Source organism: Bison bison, unplaced genomic scaffold (genome assembly GCF_000754665.1).
Source record: "Bison bison bison isolate TAMUID 2011002044 unplaced genomic scaffold, Bison_UMD1.0 scf7180017864105, whole genome shotgun sequence".
Classification (NCBI taxonomy): domain Eukaryota; kingdom Metazoa; phylum Chordata; class Mammalia; order Artiodactyla; family Bovidae; genus Bison; species Bison bison.
Window position 1 is genome coordinate 1,335,127 of NW_011494677.1, and position 24,486 is coordinate 1,359,612.

The following is a 24,486-nucleotide window of genomic DNA, read 5'->3' on the forward strand; positions in this document are numbered from 1 at the left end:
GTGGCGCCCCTGGGTGGGCCCGGCTCTCGGGACATCTCCCCCACGGCGGCCGCCCCGTGCCCTGTGGTGGGCAGTGTCAGTCCCCGGTCAGTCTCCGCACCCCAGGGCCGAGGCTCGCATGTCCGCCCCCGTTGTACCCCAGGGAGGCTGAGGCAAACAGAAGAGGAGCAGACAGCTGGTGGTGGAGGATGCGGGTTATTCTGGGCAGGCGGGGAGGTGGAGGACGACCCAGGCTGGCCTGGCAATGTCTGGGGTCACCCCCCGGGGCTCCGGGCTGGGTGGGGGGTGATTCTTCCCCTTCAAAGCCTGTGGCAGGGAGGCCCAGGTTGAGGCAAACCTCAAACATTTGTCTAGAGCCGAGCCTGCTTCCAGCCCTCACCACTATTTACAAGAATTATTTTTATCAAAGGAATACACACATATGGTGAAGAAGTGGAACAGCGCGCAAGAGCTTGTAAAGAGAAGCAAGGCAGGGCCTCTTTCCAGTCCTCCTGCTAGCGGCGGCTGGCGGCAGCTGTGACCTGGTGGTCCTCCTTAGACCTCTCTGCTCTTTGTGGACGCAGCCTGGGAAGGAGGCCTCGGGGGTGGGGTGGCTTTCTGGAGCGGCCCCTCCCAGAGGCGGTCCTTAGATTCCCAAGCCCGATCCTCTGGGTCACTGTCACCTCTCCCAGCGCCACCGCCCCCTGCCCGTAGGTCACTTCCCGCCGCCTGCAGCGCGTGGGAAGCCCCTCCAGTCACAAGGGATCTCAGAGAAACGTCCTTACTCACACAGCCTGGCAGAGTGAACTTCTTTTTCTTTTTTTAATTTCCCTGACCAGGGATTGAACCCGGGGGCCCTTGGCTGTGTTAACCACTGGACCTCCAGGGAATTCCCTAGATGTCTAACTGGCTGGAAAAGTTGGGTTTTGCCTGGAACCTCGATTCCCGGCAGCAGCTGTCCTCTTGGTGCCTGGTGGGCCCGTGGGGCTGGGGTTGGGGAGGCTCTGGAACTGGCCCTTTGGTGTTTGTCTTGTCACCTCCCTCTGCTTCTTTGTTCCTCTCTGTACTCTTCTTCCTTCCTTCCTTCCTTTCTTCTTCTTCTTTTTTTTTTTTTTAGTATTTATTTGGCTGCCCTGGGTCTTAGCTGCAGCGCACGAGATCTGAGATTTTCGTTGCAGTCTGTGGGACATTTGGCATGTGGGATCTTCATTCCCTGACCAGGGATTGAACCCGGGGCCCCCTGCCTTGGGACCCAGGGGTCCTAGACACTGAGCCACCAGGGAGGCCCCCTTCTGTGTGCTTTTCTCTCTCCTTTCCTCTCCTGTGAGACGGTGTGGAGTTTTGGTTTCACTCTGGGCAGCTTTTGCTGTTTTTGCGCCCCAGTCTCCAGCCGGCTCTTTCATTTCAAGCTAGGGGAACAGGAAGGGGAGGCTTGGGTGTCTATCCTGGGCTGGCTTCAGAAGGGGAACCTGGCCTTAGCATGGCCGCCATGACCCTCCCAGTGTCAGACCCCTGAGGGGAGCCTGTCGGGCTCTCAGGGCTTTAATTGCCTCTTGGAGGGTCCCCTTCCTCAGCCTCAGAGGCTCCTGTTTCATTTCTGAAGGAAGGTGGCAGTTTCCCCCGCCTCGATTCCCCACCACTTCCACAGTTATCTGCTCCGTCCATCAGCGCTCCGCTCACCCCATTGCTCTGCAGAGATTCTAGCAGACTGCAAAGCCGAGCCAGGCTGGGTCCACTGCCGGTCCCTGATGCTTAATGAGCACTTACTATGTGCAGAGCACGTGACGGGCTTTATCGCATTTAAACGTCACAAGGACACCATGAGGCCCGATTTACAGGTTGGGGGGACGGAGGCACCACAGGGGCTTAGTCTCTGGCTCGAGGGAATGTGGCTGGCAGGGAGCAGATTGGGAATTTGGACCCAGACAGACGGGTGTCAGAGTCTTGGAATGAGCTTCGTGGGCATGAGTGCGCCTGTGTGTGTGTGAGTACGTGTGCACGCACACAGCTCCCCTCCCCCAGTGCAGTCCCTTTACACCTACGCCTGCAGCTCCTCTCCCTGGGAGCTGGTTCCCAAGCTCACTCCATAAAACCCTTTTGATGCCCTGTGTTCCTCGCAGTGGACACAGTGAGAGGCCTGTTCCCTGCTCCCCACCTCCTGCTCTAGGGAGGCTCCGGGCCTCAGCTCAGAGCGCCAAACAGCACGGAGGCTGCCAAAAAGGGCCCGGGCGTCCCAGGTGAGCAGAGCGCTCCGGGAGTGGGCTGGGGGGGGAACGAGGCGGGCAGGGACCCATCACACAGACACAGAGACGCTGTGAGCCTTGGGAGAGTGGGGTAAAGGTGGCTCTCTGTGGACCTCCTGGCCCCCAACCTGGACTGGGAAGAGGGCCATACCAGGGCAGAGGCTCTTTCCTCGCAGAGGGCTGCCCTCCACCATCAGCACACACCCCAAAATCCTGGCACCCCTAGAAGCAAGCTCCCCTCCGTGGAGGGATCAATCTGCAAAGACACTTAGAGCCCTCCATTTCGGGGCCCCTCCTGTCACCTGTGGTTTGCAGGGGGAAGGGTGATGAGGGAGAGTCCCAGGGAAAGCCAGCTGTCAGGTGCAGAGAGGGTAAAAGGTGAGCTGGGTGGGCTCACCCAGAGGCCTCCAAATGGAGGTGCACCCCCCTCTTTCTCCAGGGGAGGAGATGCCCTTTTGGGAATCCAGAGAAAGGCAGGAAGCCTGTGCCCAAGGGTAGATTGGGCATGCCGGGGCTCTAGCCCCCAAACAGCTGCTGTCTGGGCAGGAAGGTGTCTGTGGGGAGCCCGGGGAGGGGGCAGGGGTCGGCAGCAGCCCCTGGAGCCTATGGCCCAGCTGGGCACCCCCCTCCCCAGAGCCCGCTGGCCCAGCTGAGGAGGGCCATGGGCAGGGCCTGCCTTTGCAGATCTGGCTTTATCTTCCACACACATTGAAACCATCAGGCCTGGCCCTCCGAGCAGCCCGCCTAGCCCCGTCAGCTAGAGACACTGAGCTTTCATCCAAACCAGACCTTCCCTCCTCCAGGTCCCTGCTCGGGGGAAGGAGGGCAGAGAGCTCAGCCCTGGAGCCAATTCCTGAATTTTTTAATTGTTTGTCCCTTCTTCTACTTTCCTCTCTGAAATATCCACGAGGCCACCTCCCACTCTGGGCCCCCTCGCTCCCCGCCTCATCCTCCAAGGGGCATTTAGAGGATGCTAAGGAAAACAGGGAGTCCGGGGGCCCCCAAAGGACAGAGCTGCACCATCAAAGCAGCGAGGGCGCTTCTGTCCTTCCAGGTTTGGGGAAACCAATTCAAAGGCAAACCCCGAATGCCTCTTGCTTGGGGCCAATAAAAATCTTGCTTCAGTGCCGGCTTCCTCCGCTGAAATCAGATATCCTAGCAATAAACAAGTTTGAAAGGCAGGGAAAAGCTCTTACTTTCTTCTTCTGATTAGTTTTTCTTCCAATACCCTCTCCTTTCACAGGATCCCTGCCCCAGAAACTTGAGTGCAGAACTGCACCCTGACTCCAAAGTCCTAACCTCCCCCCCAGGCTCCTGCAGGCATGGAGCTGGCTTTGCTCAAAGGCAGGTCGAAGGGGGCTGGGGGAACAGGCCTTGCAGCTTGGGGAGCTGGCTGCCAGCTTATAGTTCTCAGCCTTTGGCTGCTGGCGGCAGTCAGAAACAAGAAGTGGAGTTAGGACAAACTGGGAGCACTTTTTTCTCAGGTAATCCTTCTGAAGTCCCCTCCATGCACTGCGGGCTGTGAAAAGCCCAGCACCATGGGGTTTTGTGTTGAGCGCACAGTTGGGAAAGCCAGCCAAGGTAGGTTTTGAGGCGTCAGAGAGGCTGGGAGGGCAGAGGATTTGGGGTTTTGCTTCCTTGCCTGGCCCACCAGCCCTCTCTCGGGGGTACCCCTCCTTGTGTCTGTCCCAGGGGAGAGGTCCTCCACGGGCAGCCTGCTGTGAGGAGCACCCTCTAGGAGCTGACTCCTACCGCCCTCCCCTACCGTCTCCACTCCCCCGGATAGCTTTTTAAGTGACTTTACTGTCCGAGATGCCATTCTGTTTGTTTTTCCTTCTGACACTATCTCTCCGGAGAGTTTCTGGTCAAGAGAATTATGTCGAGGCTGCAGATTGCAAGAGAATCGAGCCTAATGGGGAACAGACAGACAAGACACCTTTCATGTCCAGCCAAGTTTTCCTCTCCCCCAACCCCCGTTCTTTCTCTCTCTCTCTCGCAACTTCTCATCTTCCCTTTTTGGCTTCAAAGTTGGCCCTGGTTTGCACTAGTTTCTTCGGTACAGCTGGTGAATAAGGTCACACATTGATTTTATTTTGGAGATTGGCAGCTGGGTCAAGCCTAGCTCTGAAGCTGGGGAGCTCCAGGCAGGAGCGCAGCCAGCCAGCTCGCGGAGAGAACCTTCCAGAAGGCCATCGGCACTCGGAGGGTGGCTTCTGCTCCTTTGGGGTCTCAAAGCTCAGGAGCTGGACAGTGTATTGATTTTTAAATACAAAAAATGGTGCCTAGAGTAACCCCGTCCACAGTTGCCCCGTACCCCCTCTCCGTCCCCACCGTGTGCCATGTCAGCCCCCTGTGTTGGAGCTGACAGAAGACAGTGTCAGCTCTGAGGTCCCTTTTGGGACCCTGAAATGATTTTTTTTTCAGAGAGGGACTTGACCTTGCGAATGAAGACTCAGCCACAGGCGGCCTGAGATACCTACAAACCGGTATAAAGCCGGGCGCGACTGGGTGTGGTTGAGGCAAAGTGGGTAGAAAAAAAAAAGAGAGACCCTTTCCCTACCTACGTGCTGCTTGAGGGGAGGGCAGATTAGCAAAAACTGTCTCGTGGACGGTTGGATGCTTTCGCCCTTAGTCACGAGGCTGATGTAATAGCATTCAACTGATTTCATGGTAAAGACAGCCACGGCTCCCAGCGCAGATCAGCTCAATTGCACCGCTGCACTTCTAGTCTCATCGAAGCCCTCTAGGAACAGGGGGGTGAGGCATCCACCCTCGGTGCTTTGGGGCCACTTCTCGTCTCAAGGACAAGGATGTCCTGGATTTTCCGAATGCCCCGTTTGACCTCCTTCCTCATGGCCCAGCCTTGGGGAACAGAATTCAGCGCCTGTCTGGCCATGGGGGCTAAAGGGCACTATGCACACACTCTGAGCCCTGCAGCCTGTGACACAGTTTGCATCTACGTGAGGGAAACAGGGTAAAAGAAAGCAAAGGGTGAGTCCAGTCAGGCTGGGTTTAATTCTCTCCCTCCCTCCCATCCCCTCTACTTGGGGTTCCAAAGTTTGTTCTGCATTAAGACTTGTCAGTTCTCAACAATGACTGCAGGCTGGAAAACATCTATGTCTTTCATGGTAAGAATTTTCTTTTATGTGACGTTTATAGGGAGGCCCTTGTGGTTAGGACTCGGAGCTTTCATTGCCGTAGGCATCGGTTCGATCCCTGGTTGGGGAACTAAGATCCCACAAGCTGAGCGGTGCAGCCAAAGAAATCAAAACAATAATAAACTAAATGAAGCTTATAAATCTAAGGATATGCCGCTCACTAATTATTAAAGGCTGAGACAGCAGAGCAGGCCAGGGTGGTGTGGTGATCAAGCTCTGGACAGGAATCAAAGGTCTTGAGTTTCTTTGTTGTCCTGCCACCAACCCACTCTGACCTCAGGGAAGGAGCACACAGAACCTCCTCTGGGTCTTGTTGCCCCATGCACAGAGGGACATCGCCCAGCAGCCTAAATCACCCTGCTGGCTGCCGTGAGGGCAGAATCAGAGGATGTAGTCATGGTAATTTGTGTGTCATAAACGATTATAAAAGGGGATGGAGGAGGACCATTTGAATATTAAGAGGTTGCTTTGTTAAGAGATGCGGTGAATCTGTGAGGAACTTCCCCAAGACAAAACCTTGAAGGATTCACTGGGGAATTTCTGCGTGTCCAGACTTTCTGGGGCTGGGTACCAGGCCCACCAGGGTCCAGGGCCTGGACAGCATCGTCAGAGACAGGCTGCACAGGTGGGTGGGATCCAGGATGGCATGCGGTTGTCACTCAGGAAACTTGCCGTGGACGCTGTCAGGGTTTTGGCGGAAATCTGAATACTCATGCTTGGCCCACGTAACAAGACAAAGTCACAACTGGCTCTCTCTGCGAAAGGTCCTAGCCTGTGGTGGGCATATTGGACTTTGGTTTCCTTTAGTGATCTGGGTTTGAGTCAGCCTCCCAGAGTTCCCCGGCCAGATCCCCTCCTTAGTTCTTCTTGATCTGCAGACACGCACAAGCTTGAGGGGTCTCTTGTTCCAACTACGTCTCTCCCAAAGTTTCCACGGAACCCTCAGAACCCTCAGCCGAGTTTGCAGAGAAGTGAGGTATCTGAAAGAACCTTGTGACTCTGCAGAAGTCAGCCACGTCGCTTGGGAAAACCGTGTCTTTCCTGGCTTCTGTTTTGACTTAAAAAGAATGGGTGAGGGGTGACTGGAGAACCCCGGAGGGCAGCCAGGGGGAGGTGGCAGATGCTGTGAAGGTGGTGGGCGGGGTGCCCTCCCTGATCCCGGCCCCTCTCTCAGATCTGTACCCTCTCAGATGAAGTTGAAAAAGAGAAGGGGTGGGACTTTCTCTGGTGGTCCAGTGGCTGAGACTCCACACTCCTAATTTAGGGGGACCAGGTTCAATCCCTGGTCAAAGAACTAAATCCCCCATGCCACGCAGCCAAATAAGTAAACAATCTCCATTAGAAACCATTCTCCTGATAGATAAATACATTTATTAAAAACAGGGTGATGCTAGATGACAGTCTCTCCTAGGGTAATTTGCCGACAGTGGCACTCCAATGCTTGCCCCTCAGGTAGGCCAATGTCGCCACCTAGAGGTAGCTCTGAGTCTCTTAACAGCAAGAGGGCACATCTTTTCATAATTCCTGAAATGCAAACATTTAACTTTCTGGCCTTTAGAATTTACAGTAATCAGTTCAGTTCAGTCGCTCAGTCATGTCCAACTCTTTGTGACCCCATGAACCGCAGCACGCCAGGCCTCCCTGTCCATCACCAACTCCCGGAGTCCACCTAAACCCATGTCCATTGAGTTGGTGATGCCATCCAACCATCTCATCCTCTGTCGTCCCCTTCTCCTCCTGCCCTCAATCTTTCCCAGCATCAGGGTCTTTTCAAATGAGTCAGCTCTTCGTATCAGGTGGCCAAAGTATTGGACTTTCAGCTTCATCAGTCCTTCCAATGAACACCCAGGACTGATCTCCTTTAGGATGGACTGGTTGGATCTCCTTGCAGTCCAAGGGACTCTCAAGAGTCTTCTCCAACACCACAGTTCAAAAGCATCAATTCTTCAGCACTCAGCTTTCTTTATAGTCCAACTCTCACATCCATACATGACCACTGGAAAAACCATAGCCTTGACTAGATGGACCTTTGTTGACAAAGTAATGTCTCTGCTTTTTAATATGCTGTCTAGGTTGGTCATAACTTTCCTTCCAAGGAGTAAGCATCTTTTAATTTCATGGCTGCAATCACCATCGGCAGTGATTTTGGAACCCAGAAAAATAAAGTCAGCCACTGTTTCCACTGCTTCCCCATCTGTTTGCCATGAAGTGATGGGACCAGATGCCATGATCTTAGTTTTCTGAATGTTGAGCTTTAAGCCAACTTTTTCACTCTCCTCTTTCACTTTCATCAAGAGGCTTTTTAGTTCCTCTTCACTTATTGCTTCACTAAGGGTGGTATCATCTGCATATCTGAGCTTATTGATATTTCTCCCTGCAATCTTGATTCCAGCTTGTGCTTCTTCCAGCCCAATGTTTCTCATGATGTACTCTGCATATAAGTTAAATAAGCAGGGTGACAATATACAGCCTTGACGTACTCCTTTTCCTATTTGGAACCAGTCTGTTGTTCCATGTCCAGTTCTAACTGTTGCTTCCTGACCTGCATACAGGTTTCTCAAGAGGCAGGTCAGGTGGTCTGGTACCTGACCACCTTCAGCTCTTTCAGAATTTTCCAGTTTATTGTGATCCACACAGTCAAAGGCTTTGAACTTCAGAATCCCTCCTTTTATCTGCAGTGTGGCTTTGGCTGCATCTGACTCTCGAGAATCCCTTGGACTTCAAGGAGATCCAACCAGTCAATCCTAAAGGAAATTAGTCCTGAATATTTATTGGAAAGACTGACGCTGAAGCTGAAGCTCCAATACTTTGGCCACCTGATGAGAAGAACCGACTCATTGGAAAAGACCCTGATGCTGGGAAAGATTGAGGGCAGGAGAAGGGGACGACAAAGGATGAGATGGTTGGATGGTATCACCAACTCAATAAACTTGAGTTTGAGCAAGCTCTGCGAGTTGGTGATGGACAGGGAAGCCTGGTGTGCTGCAGTCCATGGGGTTGCAGAGAGTCGGACACGACTGAGTGACTGAACTGTGGCCTAAGGCGCACCATTCTCGTAAGCTGTGCAATGCCAGGATGGGTGTGGTGGCTTCCAGTTGGGTCCAATGCCCTCTCCTGTTAGACTCACTCACTACACCAGATCATAGAAAATAAATCTTTTAATTGCTTTGTAATTAGCACAGAAGGTGTAATTCAAACTCACATTTTTATTTAATAGATGCTGAATTATCACACGAGAGCTTTGATTGAAACAGTATAGGAATCGTAATGGTTTAAGTTTTACAAAACTGCATTCAGCAGCATTATCATGGGAGTTGTTTTCATACAATTAAAAGACTGGGGTTTGAATAAATAAGAAAAATCCACCTAGAAACAAACGATGACCCAGACCACAGCCGTCTGTCGTGACTGCCCGAGAATTGTGCTTTCTGGGTTTTGAAGAGCTAGCTACACTATTGACAATCTAGAGTTGCAAAATCCTGGCTTATAAATACAGTTGGGAGGGGAAGCTATAAATGCGCCTAAAAAGAACTCCCAGGAATAGGGCCCTCAAAGCCAAGTCTTGTTGAAACTGTGAGCCTGAACTGACTTTGGGGGAAATCTTTAATTTCTGGGGAGCTACTGGAGATCCACTGGTGTTTGATATGAAATTACCACAGCGAGGACTGCAGTGGGGGGAAAAATTGTATCACTGGACTCTCATCACCACAGAGCCCTGGGTAAAAGCTCAAAGTCCTGTGTTTGGAAGGGATGGGAGGAAGGCCCGAGGCCTGCTCATGGTAGTCACCCTGTAATTTTCAGGGTCATAGGGTGGTTGATGGATGATACAACTCTCATCGGCCACAATATGGGCGTGCAGGATTAACTCGAGCTGGGTCCTGAAGTTACCCAAACTGCCATCTGGAGTGGAGACCGATGCTAACTGGGTGGGACGGAAAGTGGGGGGGACAGAGACCATGCTGCTCCAGCCTGGCAGAGGCGACTGCTCTGTGGGGTCTGTACGGAGCTGGCAACAGGGATTTTCTATCCAAGTGGATGACGAGTAGGAATCCCTCCAACTGTGGCAATTACAGGCAACACCTGGGAAACGCATTCCTGGGCAAAGTTCAAGCCTGAACTCAACTCCTGGCCCTGGCCTAGGCATCTGATCTGCAGAAACGTCTGGATTCCTCAAATCCAGTCCAAAGCCACTGCTTGCAGTGAGCTTCCTGTGTCAGACACTAGGTAAGACGCTTCCCAACCACACACATCGCCCCGGGCATGCTTTTGTCAGGTCCCAGGAGGGCGTGGTGGTGCGGTGACTGGGGGCCCCTGGAAGGCGGAGGCCCAGGTGAGCGCACGATGAGTCTTCTGGATCCGGCTTCGGGTCAGTGTGCCTGGGCCACCTCCTCCGGGGCCTGCAGCTCTGCTGGGGGCTTGTCCGTTTTCTTGGAGTAATCTCGCTCTCCAAAAATGGTGCTTCCGATGCGGACGTTGGTAGATCCCACTTCAATCTGTGGGGAAGAAGAAGGGGCTAAGTTTAAAAAAATAACGAGATGCAGCAGATGCAGCTGAAGGACTGTGGGGCAGTGGTGGTAAACACCAAAGGGGTGTTTACGAAGTACGTAAGGAGAAACTGCAGAGACTGGGGAAGGCGACTGGCACTAAGTTGGGTGGGCAACAGGGGTGGCAGCCGTGCGGGACACAGCAGCATGACAGAGAGCCGTCTTGTGGCCCACACGCCCTTCTCATATGCTGGGGTTTCAGAGGTGAGCAGCCCTCCCTGTGAGTGAGTGAGCACAGGATCGAATTCCATTTTATGTAGAAATACCAACCTTATGGCAGAGAGTGAAGAGGAACTAAAAAGCCTCTTGATGAAAGTGAAAGTGGAGTGAAAAAGTTGGCTTAAAGCTCAACATTCAGAAAACGAAGATCATGGCATCCGGTCCCATCACTTCATGGGAAATAGATGGGGAAACAATGGAATCAGTGTCAGACTTTATTTTTTTGGCCTCCAAAATCACTGCAGATGGTGACTGCAGCCATGAAATTAAAAGACGCTTACTCCTTGCAAGGAAAGTTATGACCAACCTAGACAGCATATTGAAAAGCAGAGCTATTACTTTGCCAACAAAGGTCCATCTAGTCAAGGCTATGGTTCTTCCTATGGTCATGTATGGATGTGAGAGTTGGACTGTGAAGAAGGCTGAGCGCCAAAGAATTGATGCTTTTGAACTGTGGTGTTGGAGAAGGCTCTTCAGAGTCCCTTGGACTGCAAGGAGATCCAACCAGTTCATTCTGAAGGAGATCAGCCCTGGGATTTCTTTGGAAGGAATGATGCTAAAGCTGAAATTCCAGTACTTTGGCCACCTCATGCGAAGAGTTGACTCATTGGAAAAGACTCTGCTGCTGGGAGGGATTGGGGGCAGGAGGAGAAGGGGACGACAGAGGATGAGATGGCTGGATGGCATCACCGACTCGATGGATGTGAGTCTGGGTGAACTCCGGGAGTTGATGATGGACAGGGAGGCCTGGCGTGCTGTGATTCATGGGGTCGCAGAGAGTTGGACATGACTGAGCGACTGAACTGAACTGAATATACTCTTATCTTCCAATCCTGCAACTACTGTAGATCCAGAGGAAAGTTTTACAGTGTGGTTCTTGGAACTTGATCAAATTAGCCTCCGCTCTGGAAGATCGTGTATGTGAGTTGCTAACACAGCACATCTATCAGTGTGTGCTCAGAGCCGCTGCATCCTGGGGGATCTCTGCGTACGATCAGACACTTCGTCAGGACTCAGTGTCATATGACCACGCCCAAGCATGAACACAGGGAAACGTCTTTTTAAAAAGCTGCAGTGTAAATTCTTTCGATTTTCCTTTAGATCCCACTTAGGGAATTAAACTGAGTTGTAATTTTTTTTTTAAATGAGGTGTCAAGCTATAATTTCTATACAGTTCATTTGAAAAAAAAAGAAGGGGCCGGGGACATCAGCATAGGTGAGAGACACTGCCGAGTGGTGCCTCGATGCGACGGCCGGGGACATCAGCATAGGTGAGAGACACTGCCGCGTGGCGCCTCGATGCGACGGCGAGGCGCTGCCTTTGGACCTGTCCTGCAGGCACCCGAGGGCGCCCGGGAGATACTCACCGCGTGCTGGAAGTCCACGGACATGCCCATGCTCAGCTCCACCTGCTCGGGGGGGGCACCCAGCTTCCTGCACAGCTCCTCCCGGAGGGACAGCAACACCTGACGGGGAGACAAGTGTGACGCCATCTTACCCCGGCCTTCTCCGAGGGTGGCTGAGAGGGGCCGAATCTTAACACCTCTGACAGAAACTACTTCTTTATTCCTCATGGCTTCAAGGCCTGTCAAAATCACCACAAATCACTGGAAGGGTTTGTAGAGAACTCTCCTACTTTCAAGAAAACTGTCACTCATTGGAGAGGAAGCCGGAGCTCCTTTTCTCTGAAGACCATGTGTCAGGCAGGTTCAGACTGAGTGGAGAAGGGTCTGTGGGGGTTTGGGGGACCTGTTCCCATTTTCCGTATGAGGAGAGTTTAAGAGGTGGGTTATCAAGTAACATGACAAGAAATGTGTGGAAAGTCTGTGGAGCTGACGGCAGCAGCCAGCCCCGGATACCCTCAGCGGATGTGAGCAGTGCCCTCAACCCAGGCCCGAGTACCTGGAAGTCTGGGTTCGGTCCTTGACTAAGATCGTGCCCGAAGCTCCCAATGGTCATCAGCCCCACGAACTCCAGGCTGGGGCACCTGGCGTTGATGTGTTCCACCAGGGCCACCGTCTCTGCAGGGGGCAGGCCGTGTTTGCCTTCACAAAAGAGACAGAAGACCCACAGGTTCTAGGAAGCCAGAGGAACACCGTTCCCTAGGACAGGGGAGGCGACTCTCAGGCAAGAGGACTTCTTGGGAGAACTTGTCCTCAAGACTGAACTGGTGACTGAAATGGTGAGGTGTCTGTCTGTGTTGCTCCCCTTCTGACCTGGTCCTGAGTATCTCAAGGAAAGAGCTATAAACTGGATTCTCTTTATTCTGCCTCAGCATCTGAGGACAGCTAGAGTAGAAGGAAAAGGAAAAAAATACCCAAAACACTGCTTTTCTTCAAATAGAAAAAAAAATTAATCTAAAAAAAAAAATTATCTGAACTTTCCTGGTGGTTCAGTGGTTAAGATTATGGGCTTCCTGTGTGAGGGTGGGGGGGAAGCCATCGGGTTTGATATCCCAGGTCAGGGAACTAAGATCCTGCGTGTTGGGTGTGCAGTGGAGCCAAAACATTTAAAAAGAAAAACAAAAAAACACCAAGAAGACGCACATTGCCCAAACGCCAGATTAACCAGAGAATTATTTTTCCAAATCTGGTACTTTCACAATTTCATTAATTTATTAGTGGAATTGTAAAAACAAATAAAAATGAAGTATATATCATACAGTTTTGACTAGAACTTCGCAAAATTTACCCGATCTTGCTCATTAAAAACCAGAGAAGGAATCTGTGGGAAAACAATACTTGTTATGCAGGTATGAGGACAGATTCTGTCCTTCCCTCATTTAACAAAGAGAGATGCTAGTAACACTCCAATCTTTAATTAGGGCAAATGATAGCCATTGATCAAGAAATGCTGTAATGGACTCCATCTGGAATCCGTTTCAGGTTTACCTATCAGGATAAAGTAACGTATAATCTTGGAGAAGGCAATGGCAACCCACTCCAGTACTCTTGCCTGGAAAATCCCATGGACGGAGGAGCCTGGTAGGCTGCAGTCCATGGGGTCGCTAAGAGTCAGACACGACTGAGTGACTTCACTTTCACTTTTCACTTTCATGCATTGGAGGAGGAAATGGCAACCCACTCCAGTGTTCTTGCCTGGAGAATCCCAGGGATGACGGGGCCTGGTGGGCTGCCATCTATGGGGTCGCACAGAGTCGGACACGACTGTATCGACTTAGCAGCAGCAGCAGCAACGTATAATCTAGGTGCACGTACAGATAATGCTGATTGTTAAGCAACCCACTCCAGTGTTCTTGCCTGGAGAATCCCAGGGATGGGGGAGCCTGGTGGCTGCCATCTATAGGGTCACACAGAGTCGGACACAACTGAAGTGACTTAGCAAAGCATAGCATAGTGAATGCTTACGTACCAGGCACACACGCCAAGTCCCTACGGTTTTTTATTTAATGCAGGAGCTCTGTGAAGTAAGTGTTCTCACTCTCTCCATTCTAAAAAAAGAGGAGACTGAAGCTCTGGGAGGCTAAGGACCTTTCTCAAGGCCACAGGGCCAGGAAGTGTGGAACTGGGACGTGGATCCTGGCAGCCTGACTCCGGCCCCAGGCTTGTTCCTTCAACCTAAGCTCTATCAGCAAACGACTGGTCTGTAAACATGGATTCTTAGCAAACAGCTAACAAGTAAGATGCACAGGGTCCTGTACCAACAGCTTTACCTCCATCTCCACACTCAAGCCTCGCAGCACCCTCGGAACTACCGCTCTGCTATCGCTGGCAGGTAAGGAAAATGAAGGGTTGGAAGGTCAGGCACGTCACTCAAGGTTCCAGTGCTGGAGCGTGGCAGAGCTCAAACCCCAGGTCTGCCTGTTCCAGGCCCAGGCTCTGACTTCTGTGCTATACTGCTAATCCAAGCCTTGTCAAGATATTCCCTGACTGGTGCCCACAGTGGGTTTTGTTCGATTTTCTCCCAATAATGGAAACATGATTTATTAAGGTTTGAGGAGTATTACACATGTAAATTCGCAATCTCTTTTGGGAGGGAGGGTGACCTCCGGGAATTTTCAGGATCAAAGTCACACAAGCCCCTTCTTGAGTCTCCTTGCCGGCCTCTTCAGAAACTAAGAACGAGTTAAAGAATTAGACGTGGATTGGTTTGGAGGTCCTCGTGCCACCGAGACCCTACACACGACAGCTTATTTAACAGCCCCGTGAGCTCCTTCTGTGACCTACTGCATCGGGTGTTCAGGCCTGCCATCTGTCCTGCGCTCCACCATATCCTAAGGGGAAAAAGTCTGCCACCCCTGTCTGCTCACTTACTCGCCTCTCCGCTGGTGTTTATCTGGACCATAACCTTTAACCTTTCGGGGGAACCTTTTTTCTGCCACGCACTGTTCACTTTGTCCGCCAGCTTCACAGAATCGACCGTCTCCAGCATGGAGAGGTTGGGGACAGCTGTAACGAGAGGGAGGCGAGGTTATAGTAGCCACAACTGCTGAGCCTGTACGCCACACCAGGAGAAGCCACTGCAGCGAGAAGCCCATACAACAGAATGAAGAGTGGCCTCCACCTGCAGCGACGAAGGCCCAGCACAGCCAAGATAAAAAAGAAAATTATGTTCATTACACAATAAAATGAACCTCAAACAAAAAAAAGGAAAAGGGCAAAAGTGTTTCCTGTGCTAGCCAAAAAATTTTTACGGGCTTCAATTCCTTCTCGTTTATTTCAAAAACCGCCCAAAAAATACATAATGTGTGCTAGGGTAGGTTTCCAAGTATATAATACCCAGCCAACTGTGAGTTCATTTTGTTCTTATCATGATGTTTCCCTTTAATCAAGAACTAAGATTTCTTTCCCAAAAGAATCCCTGAAGCATAAATGATGACTGAGGGATAATCTAAAATATTTCCTCTTCCACAGAAGGGACTGTATGTGATACAATGATGAAAAAAACTGTGTCTTCATATTTAGAGTTTTATCTTACCCATCAGTTTGTTGACATTCTGTTTCTGTAGATGGCCAATGAAGTGCCATTTGATATCAGGACACGAAGACAGAATCTGAAGAGAAAGAGGTGGTTGCGTTTAACTCAGAGTCTGTGGAGGGCTTGCCAGCTCACACACTTCGCACATTCCCGTCTCACCTTTCCGGTCTAAGCGATAAACCACTATTGCATCTTCAGTCAGGCCCTTAAAGACACTTAGAGAAAAACTGAAGGCTTCTATTTCTCTTCCTTGTTCCTGTCAACTCTCCCCTTCTTTCAGATACTTCCCCTTGAGAAGAAACTGATTAAAGCTTTTAAATCTCAAAAGGATTCAAGGTTACAGCAAGCTTCTAAAATCACCATCTTCAAAAAAGCCACAAAGAAGAAAATGACGGTGTTGAGAGAGAAAATCTAGATGAGAAATATTTGGGGCTCACGGCGAACGCAGGCACTTCTACCATCAGCCTGACCTCCTGCTCTGAAACTCAACTACCAAGGTGGGTCTAATTTCCAACTGAACAGTCAAGATTTAGATACAAAGAATTCAGATTCCACTTACTTGAGGATTTGATGCTTTTTCAAGCAGTTCCTGAACCTACAGGGTAAAAAACAGAGTAAGTCAGAAGCCTGGCACATCCGACTCTTCTGAGAGCAGCTTATGGGCGGGAAAAGGGCCCTCACGTACATAGTTCTCCCCGAAAGTGCGTTGCCCGTGACTGTAGGCCTCTATCACCATGTCCGCAGGTTTCGTTTTGCTGACTGCTACTAGCCGGGGCTGGATGGCTGGGAGATCCTGCCAAGAGGAAAACAGCCAGATGAGTCAATGTTTGGACTTATTATCCTGATAAGTCCTGTAGGACATCCTGTAGGATGGATCGGCAGAGATCTTTACTTGGCATTTGATAAGATCCACTTTTCCAAGACAGCAAGGCTATCAGTATCAAATAATGTTGATGAAATGTCTTTTGTATGCATGGCATCTAAATCTGTTAGCCACCTTAATATCTAGCAGAGCAGAAGGGACTACCCTGGTGGTCCAGGGGTTAAGAGTCTGTGCTTTCAGGGGGCATGGGTTTGATCCCTGGTTGGGGAACTTAGATCTCACATGCTGCATTGCATGGCCAAAAAATAAATACATGTAAAAACTAAATTAAAAAAAAATCTAGCAGAACACCTTTCTCTCTCAGGAGAGCTGGGCAGGTAAGTAAAAACTTTATTTGCTAGGAGTGTGGTCTTTAACCAATATTACCAGTATCATCTGGGTCCCCTCCTGACCCACTGGGTCCGAATCTCAGATTAGAGTCTGAGAATCTGCTTTAAAACAAACTCTTCAGCTGACTCTCTTGCATGGCAAGGTTGGAGGTTTAAGAATCACTTAGTTAAGAAAAGCCATCAATCTCTGACTAGAAGGGAGGCCACTTCTAGTTCCTAAAACCCCAAGGTCAACAGTTTTGGAAACTCATTGTGATCCTGGAGTAGTTATCAATACTGCCTACAATACCGCCTCTCAGAAGCAGCCTTAGGGTAACTCTGTAATTTACGTGGCAGAACCAGTGGCAGAGGGGTGTCCCTGGTGATCCAGTGGTCAAGAATCCGCCTTCCAATGAAGTTCCATCTCTGATCAGGGAACTAAGATCCCACATGCCTTGGGGCAATTAAGCCCACCTCACAACTAGAGACTAGGGGGCGTGCCACAATGAAGATCCTGGGTGGTGCAACTCAGACCTGATGCAGCCAAATAAAATATTGAAAAAGAAAAGAAAAGAAACAGTGGGAAAACTGAAGCTTCCCTCCCTTAGTCGGTAAAGAATCCGCCTACAATGAAGGAGACCCGGGTTCGATTCCTGGGTTGGGAAGATCCCTTGGAGAAGAAAATGGCAACCCACTCCAGTATTCTTGCCTGGAAAATCCCATAGACAGAGGAGTCTGGCGGGCTACAGTCCGTGGAATCACAGAGACTCAGACCGGTCTGAGCGACTTCACTTTCTTTCAAGGTTAACATCTATTTAACAGCCAAGCAAAGGCTATGCTAATGCAGGTCTCTGAGCTCTGATAACCATATACCATAAATGCTTGAACTAAGAACTTTGACTTCTCTCCATTCAAGCCTGGCTCACTCCACACCATTCAAAATAAAACTTGCACTTGAGGGAGGCAGGTACTGACCTTCAGTCTAAATAAATTCCAAGAGAAGACTAAATATAAACAAGGGAGGAAAATACGCCCCCATAAACTGCTTGGGACTGGATGTCAGTTCCCTGCTGCCTCAAACGTGCAAAAGCAGCTCCGGGTGCTCCTCAAGTCGGGTCAATTCACCCTCTCCTTCGCTGGCGGGGGCGCTGACATTTACTTTATGAGCAATCTACTGGCTGAGACGCTGCCACACACGTGACCCCCGGCAGACCTGGCCTCCTTTGGGTGCACCTGTAGTGGGCGTCTTCTCCTGCAGTCTCTGGATACAGGCCTGGCCCCTCTCCCCTCCGCCAAGGCTGCTGACCCCTACCACGAAGCAGGCTGGACAATGGTCGCGCTGCCTAGAGACTGGTCATTTTCCTGGGATCGCTAACCTTCAGAAAATCTGACAGGAGCTGGGGAACCCCCTTAGCCTTCGCTAGCTTTTCAGTGCCAAGGCAGCGGGCAGGTCCCGCCCCTCCAGGAGACCCCTCTGCGTCACTGTGACGACCCGTTCCCACGCAGGTGTCCCCCTTTCTCGGCGCGGCCGCCCACAGTCCCCGCGCGGTCCCCTTCCTCACCAGCGGCCGCCGCGCCACAGCCTGCTGCACGCGCTCGTTCACGGCTCGCAGAGCGAAGCCGATCCCCAGCTCCGCCGACATGCTGCCAGCTTTCCACATCCCCCAGGGACCAACGTGGAGCCCCTGGCCCGGGCACCCCGGGCAGAGACCCCTTCCGGTCCCGCCCAGCACGGGTTTCCGTGAGGCCCAATCACCACTAAGCACCGAGTCGTTTTAGCCAATCGCCAGCGCAGGGTGGGACGGAGGCGGTGTGGCGGACAGCCCCGCCCCCCGGCGACGCCATCTTGGGGAGGTCGCCTCGGAGGCCCTGCGAGGCTCTTGGGTGCCGCTGGCGTCCTTCCCGGGTGCCGCTGCCCCCGCCGCCCCGCCGCCCCCGCGGAAGCCGAGAGGTGCAGAGAACCTAGTGTGCTACCGAGGTCTTACTCCTCTAGCGGGGAGACGTGACTTTTATCTCACATATTCTTGGGAGGAACCGTTAAGAGAGAGAAAGCTGTTACTAAAGAACTTGCAGGATTTACATGCATGGCTGTTTTCCTTTCGTTATCCTTCAACTCAGTGCTGCCCACTGTAAGCCACATACGTAATTTAAATTTTTCGAATAGGCACACAAAAAATACATTTGTCCTCTAAAGATGTACAAGTTGAGAGTTGCATATTTATTTGGGGCAAGATGAGGTGCCCAGGAGGCGGCAGCTCAGCTGAGCTGCTGCTGCTGCGAAGTCGCTTCAGTCGTGTCCGACTCTGCGACCCCATAGAGGGCAGCCCACCAGGCTCCCCGGTCCCTGGGATTCTCCAGGCAAGGACACAGGAGTGGGTTGCCGACTGCTCCAAAGAGGTAGTGGGGGAAGGTCAATATATAAGATTTTGGTGCAGGGGAAATTCAATGCAATCACTTTGTAAGAGTTTTCCCCCCTAGTCAGGAGGATCTGATGCCACCATGAAGAGATTTTGTGCTTTACTAGATAAGAGGAGATCCAAGGATCAGGATCATAAAACCTGTTCCTGAAATATCCACCTATATAAAGACCTGTGCCATCAGATTCCCTGGAGCACAGAGTACCTCACTCCACCCTGAACTCCCTCAGGGGGTGCTGAAGGTCAACAGCTGCTTGCATCTCATCATATCTAGAAGAGCACTAAATCCCTTCATGATGACAACAGACACTGGCTGAATATCTTTTGTAAAATGAGCGCTTAATTGTATTGAACTCCACCTTCGACAAAATCTTATATATTGAGCTTCCCCCACTGCCTCTTGGGAGCAGTCTCTCAGAGCTATCGGGGGTACTGCTTCCCAGGCTGCAGTCCTCAATTTGCCCCAAATAAAACTCAACTTGTAGCTCTAAAGTTGTGCATGTCTTTTAGTTGACAATCACAACCCTTAGAAAGTCAAGTTACCCTAATCTGGAGCGACTGTATTAGACAGACATTCCTAAAGCATAATTATTCTTAATAGAGTTTATCTAACAGCTCATTGTTGCTGTTCAGTTGTTAAGTCCTTAAGTATCCGACTCTTTGCCACCCTATGGACTGCAGCACACTAGGCTTTCTCTGGAGTCTAAAGAATATTGTGACCACACTGTCAAAAATCATCTTTTTTTTGGCCACCTGATGCGAAGAGTCACCTGATGACTCATTGGGCAAGACCCTGATGCTGGGAAAGATTGAAGGCAGGAGAAGGGGACGACAGAGGATGAGATGGTTGGATGGCATCGCTGACTCAATGGACATGAGTTTGAGCAAGCTCCCTACTCTGTGGTCATAGTTTTATAGCCAAAATTTAGACCAGAGAGTGCTCAAATTGGCTCTGATAACAAGGGCAGATTGGTCCCAGCAGGGATTGTCCTTCTCGGGAAGTGGGGTTCTTAGTTTGATCAGCCCCAGGCTTTTGATTATAGGAGAAAACTCTGGAAATAAGGGAACTTGGGTCCATTTTCCTAGCCTGTGTCAATAAAGAGCTAATATTTTTAGGCCATTTTTCTTGTCATTGAATCATAGCTAGGGTGACCACTCATTAAAAATTTTTTTTCCCAAGGGGTTCCCAGGTGGAGTGTGGAACCTTAGAGGAAGTGCTTCCCACATTAGCTCGAGAAGTTTGTGTTGCACGCTCAAACCAAACCAAACCAGAACCTCACCTTCCAGGGATCACACTCTAAATAAAACAAAAGGCAAAGAGATGCCCAGAAATCAAAAGCCAAGTGACAAGAGTGTTCCCAAAAGATGGTAAAGTGATGACCAGAAATCAGAAGTTAAATGGCATAAATGCCGAACGTGACTTTCCAGTCTCACTAGACCTGCGACCTGGCAGAGTCAGTGCTAGCAGCCCTAATTTTTAGTTCTGATACAGTTTCAAGCAATTTCTTGTGGTTCGTGCATTCTCAGTCATGTGTGACTCTGTGATCCTATGGACTGTAGCCCACCGGGCTCCTCTTGTCCATGGAATTCTCCAGGCAAGAATATTGGAGTCAGTTGCCATGCCCCTGTCAACTACAAATTGGCACCTACCAAGAGCATTGCCAGAGAAGGCAATGGCACCCCACTCCAGTACTCTTGCCTGGAAAATCCCATGGACGGAGGAGCCTGGTAGGCTGCAGTCCATGGGGTCACTAAGAGTCAGACACGATTGGGCAACTTCACTTTCACTTTCATGCATTGGTGAAGGAAATGGCAACCCACTCCAGTGTTCTTGCCTGGAGAATCCCAGGGACAGAGGAGCCTGGTGGGCTGCCATCTTAGGGGTCGCACAGAGTTGGGACACGACTGAAGTGACTTAGCAGCAGCAGCAAGAGCATTGCCAACGAGTGAAAAAAGGTGTTTGCCATCTGCTTCTAAGGAGATTGAACCTCATGCTGCTACAGCTGTTGACCTTCAACAACCCTGGAGGGAGTTCAGGGTGGAGTTTAGGCACTCTGTGCTCCAGGGAATCTGGTGGGACAGGTCTTTAAATAGTTGCCTGTTTTTCGTAACAGATTTTATGATCTCAATCCTTTCATCGTCTCATATCTAGAGAAGCACTGAATTCCTTCATAGTGACATCAGACCCTCATGACTAAAAAAAAAAAAACCTTTCGTAAAATGAGTGCTTCATGGTATTAAACTCCCCCTTCACCAAAACCTTATATAATTGACTTTCCCCCATTGCCACTTTGGAGCAGTCTCTCAGAGCTATCTGAGCTGCTGCTTCTCCGGCTGCAGTCCTCATTTTGCCCCAAATAAAACTTAACTTGTAACTCTCAAGTTGTACATTTTTTTTTTTTTTTGTCAATAACCTCCTCCAGGGGATCTTCTTGATGTGGAGATCGAACCCATGACTTCTGGATCGCCTGCATTGCAGGCCAAGCCTTTTCTGCTGAGCTACAGGGGAAGTTGGTTTCCTTCAAAAATGTTACTCTATCATTTCCTCTTAGCAACTTCTAGATATCAGTCAAGGTAAGCAGGGCCAGCCGTTTCTAATTGTGTGCACTAAAGTATCAATTTTGAGATATCAAAAGAGCCCCAATTTAGCCATTTTAGGTTGAGATCTCTTTTAGGTATAATTTCCCTGGTTAACTAGGTACTTGCAAGTATGCACACCATATGTATTGCATGCGAATCTGGTTGGAGTGTTAGTCAGTGGTTGGTTTTCTGATGCCCCTCGTTTCTATTTTTGAGAGATCCTGTTTCCCACTTTAAGTTGATCGGGATAAAAGTCACTAATGAAATTGTGTAGTGGGCCTGTGTGCTTCTTGTGAGCTTAACTCCCCCAGGAGTCCCTCCAGAGTCGTTTCTGCCGTCTTACATGTCTCGATTCTGCCTCCAGCAGTCTAAGACCACTGTGGCTGCTCAGATGGCTGGATGGTCAGTTCTTATGTGTCACCCCTGGACGAGCAAGTAGTTTAATTAGTGAGTGGGTTTCCTTATGGGACCACTGCATGATATGAGGACTAGGCCTCCACCATCCCCATAAATTTCTCAGTCTCCTGAGAAAAGCGCAACCAGCCAAGAGGAGTCTTGTTCCCTTTTTTCACAGCAAAGCTCTCATACATTCTCATTTGTATCCCGACAGATTCTATAAAGGCAGTCGAATTGAGGTAGTCAGATCAGCTTCTTATCTCACTACTCAGCCAAGACCAGTTAGTCCCCTACAAAGGAGTAACCTCAGCATCTTTCAGCTGAGCCCTGGGTATTCCTCAATTTTTTTTTCAGTCGAGCAACCCCCTCCCCCATACACACACCCAGTACTTTTCCACTGGGTGGTAATTCACCTGGCATCTTTCAGCCACCTCCCACGCAGTACCTTTCCACTGGGTGGGAATTTCTCGGTATCTTTCAACTGAGCTGCACTCATGTCTAGACCATGAGTGGGTAAGCCCCGGATGTTTCACTGGCTCCCCGCTCCCCCATATCTTTCCAACTGGGAGGGGGCGGGTAACCTGCTCCACTGCCAAATGAAACTCAGCATCTCAACCGATATGTGAGATTTGAGAACCAGGAGAGACTTCCCCAAATTTGTACGGATTCCCTGAGGAGGCGGATGGGCGCAAGGGGCCGCTGCTGGAACCAAAGCTCCAGTTCCTTGTGGAGTCCAGGCCAAGGAAGGAAGTCCACTCTGGGTCGCTTTGTCGGTTGCCCTAACTGTTGACTTAAAAAAAGATGCACAACGTGAGAGTTGCGAGTTAAGTTTTGTTTGGGGCAAAATGTGGACTGTAGTCCGGGAGGCAGCACTTCAGATACCTCTCTAGAGCAGTCTCGCAGAGCTAATGCCTCCCATTTTGCCCCAAACAAAACTTAACTGGCAACTCTCACTCTGTGCATCTTTTTAAGTCGATACATTTTACATAGTCCAGTAAATCCAAAGTAAGGTTTCAATATGTAATCAATAGAAAATGAGATGTTTGTATTCTTACTGTACTTGATTTACAAATCGCAGTGTGTAGTTAGGACTTTATGGCTCAGATCTGACTGTCCACACCGCAGTCTCCCCAGTGGCAGGAGCCAGCTTCTGGGAGGAGGGCCCAGACAGCTTCAGACAGTCCAGCCTGGGCCCCACACACATTCAGCCTGTTCTTAGGTCTGTGTGTCCACATCTGGGCCATATGAAAGTCACAGACAGGATGAGGCGCCGAGTAACACAGAAGTTGACTCCATAAAATACTAAGTTTAGTAGTTGGATGATGAAACGCTAGGTGCTTTGGGCAAGTAGAAAGAGATGGATTTTGTTAAGGAAAATACTCTTGGCTGTATGGCTGGACTGTTGAAAGATTCTCAAATGTTAATTCAGCTTAATGAATGAGATGCTATTTTGTTGGAGAAGGGTCTAAAATTTGCTCTCCAGGTTGTCTTGTGACTGGGCTTACTTTGAGCCTTCTGGAAAGAAAGGGCAACGTTCATTCTTCTCTCACTGTCTTCCTGGACCCTGGGAGACTAAGATAGTTTCACGTCTGCTCTGGGAAAATTACTTTGAACAAAACCCAGGGTCCTTGTCATCAAGGACTTCTTTTGGGGAAGTTTCTATTTACCAGGTACACAAAACTGGGTTTTCTGTAAACTGAGGTTGCAGTAATTGTGTTCAAGTAACATGTCTCTGGACTTAATAATTTCTCCTCCTGCCAGAGTGATAAAAATTAAAACATGACTAGCCCTTCACAGTGTGAATATACTCATAGATGCTTGTTGTAGAGATGCAAAGTTGGAAGGTGCTAGCCAGCAGTCAGTGGTGGGAGGAGCAAGATTAAACATTGATGAGGGTTATGGTGAAGGGTTGTATGGAGGAAGGATTGGGTGAGCATAACACACTAAAATGGATATGCTTTTTATTACAAAATTTTGGGGGGATGTTCTGGGTCTTCATGGTGGTCTGTGAGCTTAGCTGGCATGCAGCATGTGGGATCTTTGTTCCCTGACCGGGGATTGAACCACCCTGCGTAGCAAAGTGGATTCTTAACCACTGCACCACCATGGAAGTTGAAGATATGCTTTTTAGAAAACATTTTAAAAACCATAAATACTCAACAGACCGGGTGAGAGGTCATTATGACAATAAGTAGAAGAATCTTCAGTTAATAGGTCGGGTCTTTGAACTGCAAGGTCAGCCTCCCCACCTCAATGATGTATGTGAACGTGGCTCCCCCAAAAGTATCAGAAGAGTGATTTAAACTTTGGAGTTAATGAGGAGAGTGGTGGCGAGACTGGGTGGCAGCGGCACAAGGCTGACCCAAGTTGAATCTTGGTTTCATCACTAAACTGTGATCTTGGGTAAGCAACTGAACTTCTCAGTTTTTTGTGGATAAAACAGAGTCCGTCTCGTCTTCAGAGCTGCCGTCAGGACCACTCAAGGTGACCCATGACACAAGCTTAGCAGAGTGCCCCTCCAAGCGAGTGCTCAATGAACACGCGTCTCGCCCCTACACCTTATCCATTAGACAACCTTTACTGAGACATGTTCTCTGTAGAGAAACCGGAGGAGACCAAGGTGAGTAGGGCAGGATTTCTTGCAGATTCATTTCTAAGGGACTTTTCATCTCTAACATTTTGTGACCTTATAAAAACAGAAGTAAAGACAAAAAAAGATTGTAAAGACAAACGAGGATTCCAGTCTCATTATCGTTTCCCTTAAAAAAAAAAAAAAAAAACCAGCTGTACTTTTGAGTGAATTTTATTCCACCTTTTCCTC

The 24,486-nt window shown here is 49.8% G+C and overlaps 2 protein-coding genes across 2 annotated transcripts in view; both read right to left on the bottom strand.

The window, feature by feature from the left end:
* GPR124 (G protein-coupled receptor 124) overlaps positions 1–2,416 on the bottom strand; it is a 46,638-nt gene extending 44,222 nt beyond the window's left edge. The window contains exons 1-2 of the mRNA XM_010838849.1: positions 2,374–2,416; positions 2,135–2,241 (exon numbers count right to left, since the gene is read on the bottom strand). Coding sequence (XP_010837151.1) covers positions 2,135–2,241; positions 2,374–2,416 — 150 coding nt within the window. The remainder of the gene's footprint in view (positions 1–2,134; positions 2,242–2,373) is intronic.
* Positions 2,417–8,522: 6,106 nt separating this feature from the next.
* On the bottom strand, positions 8,523–17,991 carry PROSC (proline synthetase co-transcribed homolog (bacterial)). The gene is made up of 8 exons (XM_010838784.1): positions 17,835–17,991; positions 15,767–15,874; positions 15,641–15,676; positions 15,082–15,157; positions 14,418–14,552; positions 12,046–12,188; positions 11,511–11,609; positions 8,523–9,873 (listed from the first exon to the last, which is right to left on the bottom strand). Exons 1-8 carry the CDS (start codon positions 17,931–17,933, stop codon positions 9,748–9,750), a joined length of 822 nt encoding a protein of 273 aa, XP_010837086.1. The 5' UTR covers positions 17,934–17,991; the 3' UTR covers positions 8,523–9,747.
* Between the last annotated feature and the right edge of the window lie 6,495 nt (positions 17,992–24,486).

Bases quoted from the DNA above. Each gene is read 5' to 3' on its own strand.
- PROSC (XM_010838784.1), bottom strand. From the start codon at position 17,933: ATGTGGAAAGCTGGCAGCATGTCGGCGGAGCTGGGGATCGGCTTCGCT. The intron at 14,553-15,081 runs GTAAGATAAAAC...CTCTCGTTACAG, and splicing joins GAATGTCAACAAACTGATGG to CTGTCCCCAACCTCTCCATG. The intron at 9,874-11,510 runs GTGAGTATCTCC...TCTTCCCCACAG, and splicing joins CCGTGGACTTCCAGCACGCG to ATTGAAGTGGGATCTACCAA.